General features: G+C 34.1%; 1 protein-coding gene across 1 annotated transcript; it reads left to right on the top strand.

Annotated features, from left to right (window-relative positions):
• The first annotated feature begins 1,691 nt into the window (after positions 1-1,691).
• LOC124888933 lies at positions 1,692-4,455 on the top strand. The gene is made up of 4 exons (XM_047400217.1): positions 1,692-1,826; positions 2,718-2,732; positions 2,888-2,910; positions 4,170-4,455. The coding sequence occupies exons 1-4, from the start codon at positions 1,692-1,694 to the stop codon at positions 4,453-4,455; spliced, it is 459 nt and encodes a 152-aa protein (XP_047256173.1).
• Positions 4,456-5,472: the final 1,017 nt, after the last annotated feature.

Below are 5,472 nucleotides of genomic sequence, written 5' to 3'. Positions count from 1 at the left end.
ATGTAATGCTATCATTCTTTTTGGTGATCATTTATCTAGAATAAAGATAAATGTATTTGAGCGTCTATGTCGATTGCATTGTTTATACTATACTGTTGACAATTTCCTTTTCAATTCTCTATCTTCTTGAGTGAAAATAAGTGAGTTTATGAAACTGGTACCACTTATTAATAAAGAACAATCTACATACTATAAATAAGAAAAAGTAAGCATCTACACACGTAAAGACAGACAACAGTACTGCTATTTTAATTTGAAATTAATGCTGCTCCTACACTTTGAGAAAATGTACCTTCAAAACTCAAGGGGTCTTGATCAACAGAAAATTTGGAGAATGAAACAAATCTAAGAAAGACCTTATGCCTAAGAACTTTAATGTTCAAGTTGAAATACTTATTTGAGTCACTTATCTTTCAGGTGTCTTTTTACTGGAATTGGTGCAGTGAAGTTGTAGATTAGTGGTAAAATAAGTGGAGTATTGTATTCAATCAGGTGTGTTTTTAAACTTTGTTTCAACTTTTTCATTTTTCTTGCTAAGCTTGTTGGCTTCTCGATTATGTTTGTTACTTATTTTTGATATTAAGCATGTAGCAATAAATTTGTTGTTAAAATAGAAGTATGTATCACTTTTATCTTATTTTAAAGGTAAACTAGTTTTTTTTTCTACTTTAAGAGCATAAGTTTGAATAATTTAGTGAAACTATTTAAGTGTCAATTGATTAACTTAATTATACTTTCTTTGCTAACTAGTTCTTTATATAGAGCCTGATCATACATTATCACTAATTAAGATTTCCAACAAGGTTAATTATTAATTAAGACTAATTATTGGGTTTCTTATTAATCTGGTTAATTAGCACTAATTATCTTTTTTTTTATTTCAACCTTAATAGGAAGATGAATAATCTAGAGAGTAGTTGGATGTATGAGAGGTTAGATGGCCGAGGGGGTTTATACTCTAGATTTGTAACCGGAGTGGATGAATTTATTCAATTTGCATGTTATCAACCAAATTTTATGTGTGGTGACAAAGTTAGATGTCCATATGCAAAATGTCAGAACTATAAAATCATGGATGTTTAAACTGTTAAATGTCACCTTTATCAATTTGGATTTATTGAGAACTATTTTATTTGGAAGCATCAAGGGGAAAGAGATGATATAAGTGGGACTTCTTATAGTAATGCATTGCATGGTGGTGGTCAACCTGCATTCAGAGAAAATCCAAATCGACAAATGATTTTGGATGCAGCTAGTTTGAACTTTTCTCAGGGTTTAAGCTGGCAATCTTATAGCAATAGTGAACCGGGGTCATCTCATCCTTTTTAACATTCAATGGAGAAAGATCCTAATCCCGTGTCCAAAACTTTTTATGGTTTGCTAGATACTGCTGATGCAGAATTATATCCTAGTTCATCCCTCTCTCAACTTGTAGTTATCTCTCAAATGTTGAATATTAAAATGGAGAACAATATGTGGCAGAGAGGCTATAACTAAATGATGCAATTGCTTAAAGAGACTTTACCTGAAGATAACATCATGCTTGATCGCTATTATCAGACGAAGAAGTTAGTGCGTAGCTTGGGAAGAAGAAAGCTGGATTATGCTACAAGAATTTTATTTCCAATATAAAGAAGTATAGAGCTACAGTTCAACCAAAATTTGTAAATTACCATGTGTGGGAAAAGTGGATGGAACTTTGGCAAAGTGATGACTGTGTTAAGAAGTTCGAGATAAATTCAAAGAATTATTGTAGTGGACAGGAAGTAGCTGCTGGGACACACACAAGTGGCTCTATCACAGCTGGAGAGCATCGAAAAAAACTTGTAAGTATATATTTCATGAAAATTGTCTGCTGCTACGTATCTTGAAATAGTTGATTAGTTTTTAGTCATTTTTTCTCCATTTTAGTAGCTATGGTTGTGTCTAAAGTGCGTAGCAAACAGCTGGTCGTGTGGTGATACTTTGTTTGGGTTGCTGCTATGCTCTTTTGGCTATTGACATGATAGTGTTTCCTCTTTATTTTGGCGCTATATGTGATGCTTCGATCTGCTGCTACGTACCTTGAAATAGCTGATTAGTTTTTAGTCGTTACTTCATCATTTTAGTAGCTATGGTTGTCTCTAAAGTATGTAGCAAGCAGCTGGCCATGGTGCTACCTTGTTTGGGCTGCTGCTATGCTGTTTTAGGTGTTGATATGCTAGTTTTTCCTCTTTATTTTGGTCCTATTTGTGATACTCTGGTCTTCTGCTATGTACCTTGAAATAGTTGATTATTTTTCAGTCATTTCTTCAACATTGTAGTAGCTACGGTTGTGTCTAAAGTGCATAGCAAACAGCTGGTTGTGATGCTACTTTGTTTGGGCTGCTGCTATGCCCTTTTGGGCTGTTGATATGATCTATATGTGCATTCAGTTCTCACAAGATACAAATTTATTGAATTCATATTGTATGCTTTAAGATATTACCAAAAAAAATCTTTGGACGTCATCCTTGCCATTCTCAAAAACAAACAAATCTTTGGACTATTTGGTATTTGTCTAGATAATCAAGTTTACTACTCATGCTTTTTTTACTAACAACCCTTGAATTCTATGTTAAATGATTTATGATAAGAGTAAGCTTTTGCTTATGTTAAGAGTTGCATAGTTGTCTTTTTGTCGGTCTTTACCACTTATCGAGTATTGTTGATAGCTATGTTTGTTTTTCTTTTTGAAGGCTGAAGGAGCTATGGTTAGTTAATCTTTGATTTTTAAATAGAACAATAATAATAAGTAACTTGTTTGCGTTGATTCTGATTTGTTACAATAATTGTTGCTAGAAATTTTTGTTGCTGCTGAATATTTTCTGTTATTGGAGCTGCTGCTAATTTTCTGCTATATTTCCAGCAAGCAGCTGCAATGATAGCTATGTTAGTTTTCTTTTTGGGGGCTAAAAGAGCCACACATAGATTAATTATAGAAAATAACCAATCTATATACATTATCAAATGAGAACTGTGAGTGTTTCAGCGTCAAGCATACAAGAAATTGAATCTTTACTTGTGTTGTTCAGATTCCAAGTTTGATGTTCCTATTTCTTTCTTCCTTTTCCTTTTCATATAGAAAGTCTAAAGAATGAATAATGTAGTTGAGACTCTATCATTCCTTATTGCAATATCCCTCTTCTCATCTTTATTGAAAGGTGTTGTATTATGTTGCATGTCTGAAGTTGAAATTCTGATTCTGTAATTTCTTTACTGTGATGTTTGGAATGTTGTTTTTATCCATTATGAGAAATGTCCTTGCCTAACTTTGTAGTGCCTGAAAGGAATGGAAAGTTAGTAGCTGTGTACCTGCAAAACAATGAATATGGTTAGCTAAAAAATCTTCCATCAAGTTTCCTTCTCTGTAGGTATGAGCCACTTCGACCAAGTTATGAGCCATTAACATCTTTATTTTCTCTATCTCCATTGCAATGGTCCATGTCACCTCCCAAACGCCATGTATAATTTTGCTGACAGTGAGGGAATCTATCTCAATCATCAGAGGTGTTAACCTATTATTAAGACATTGTTGTAGTGCATATCTTGTTTGTTACTATAATTGTTGCTGCTGCTGAATGTTTTCTGTTATTGCAGCTGTTGCTAGTTTTATGCTATTTTTTCAGCAAGTAGCTGCTGCTATTTTTCCTGCAAGCGGCTGCTGCTATGCCACTTTATTTTGCAGCTATATTTCCTGCTAGTTTCTCTTGTTTTTTCTCTTTGTTTTACTGCTATGCCAAGATGTTTGGTGTTATTTTTTTTGCTTAGAATAGGGCAAAGAAACTAAGTGGTGTCATGATTCTCTTTTGGTTTACTGCTAATGTACGTTGGTCTCATTCTAAATACCTGAAAATTCTGTATAGGCTCTTAAAATAGGTCGAGATCCAACTCCAAGTGAGTTATATTTGCACGTCCATACACATAATCATGATGGAAAATCTTTTATTGGTGAGCGTTCCCGACTTCTACATATAAGTCTATAACTTACATCTAACTATATGATACTTATCTCTTATTTTTTTTTTGTGTTGACATGAACTTGAGTCTATTTTAATAACTTCACATGTTACAGGAAAGGTATGAAAAAATTGTACGGGAAAAAGTGCAATGTGAATTTGAAATTGACCAATTGGAGACATATTATTAAGCTGCGCGGGAGGAGCAAAGAAGAAAAGACTATTTGGTCTTGGATCTGAAGCTTCCAGTTATTTTGGAAAAAAAATTTGTACCTGCAATGCTTCCACATCATCAGTACCACCATCGGTTTCTATACCGACAACAAATATGGAGGAATTTGTGAAGCAATTGATTCCGGCCCTTACTACTCATTTTCTTCCGATAGTTATTGAGCGTGTTGGTGGTATTAGAGTACAAGAAGGGGCCGTTCTTGATCCTCCTCCTACTAATGATGATGATGACGATGTTGATTCATAGCTTCATATTATTCGTAGTCCATGATCGTTGCACTAATTTTTGATAGACTATTTTGACATTAGTTTATGTTTGACAAAATACTTGAAATTGTGGGTGTTGGACACAATTGTTGTGAATTTTTCTATCTATTTGAATGCTGGATATTTAATCATTTTATAATTTACGTGTTTCAGCTATTTTCTTATAAAATTATTAGTGACAAAAAATTAGTGACTAACTTTTCTCGTTGCTACTGAAAAACTTTAGGGGCGGATTAATTTAGTTGCTAAAGACGGCTGCAATTAGCGACAAAAATTAGTGACTAACATCAGTCGTAGCTACTGAAAAACTTTAGCGATGGATAAATTTGATTGCTAAATACGGCTACTCAGTCAACCAAATTATGTTGCAACAGATCAATGACAAAATGTTATGTCGTAAATTAAGCCACGACCAAAATGAATTTTGGGAATAGCAATGCTATAGCAACGGAAATGTACGTCAGTAATATCAACAAACAAGCTATTTCATTACTAATTGGTCATAAATTTTGTGATGAAATTTAAATTTTTGTCGCTATGAGGTTAGCAACGAGCAATATAGAGACAGAATCTTTTTTGTTGCTATTCCATCTCTATTTCTATTTAGCGACGGATTTTCATATGATAGCGACAAATATGTCATTTCGCTAAATGCTGTTTTTTTGTAGTGATAAGATGGTGGCAAAGATAGAAATTCCCTTTTACCCTCTCTTAGTGAGAGTACCCTCATCATTGAATAGAAAAAAACAAAAGGAAATGGGGTGAAAAGTAGATAAGTAGTGGAGGAGGACCTTGAGGCAAATGAGGATAATAATGATGATTCCACTCTCACCCAGTCCCGATCTATGATCCCTAGTAGCCAGCTGGAGGCATATTTGGCTGTAGTTAGGAGGTCCATGGAGCAGAATATCTCCAGTTCCACTGCCCAAGACATTTCAACGCTTTACCAAGAGCTCAACAAGGAGAAGAAGCAGAAGCGCTCCTGATATTTCTTGCT

This window comes from Capsicum annuum, chromosome 11 (genome assembly GCF_002878395.1).
Source record: "Capsicum annuum cultivar UCD-10X-F1 chromosome 11, UCD10Xv1.1, whole genome shotgun sequence".
Lineage (NCBI taxonomy): Eukaryota > Viridiplantae > Streptophyta > Magnoliopsida > Solanales > Solanaceae > Capsicum > Capsicum annuum.
Note: the sequence above shows the minus strand (reverse complement) of the source record. Positions and strands in the feature narration are given on the sequence as shown.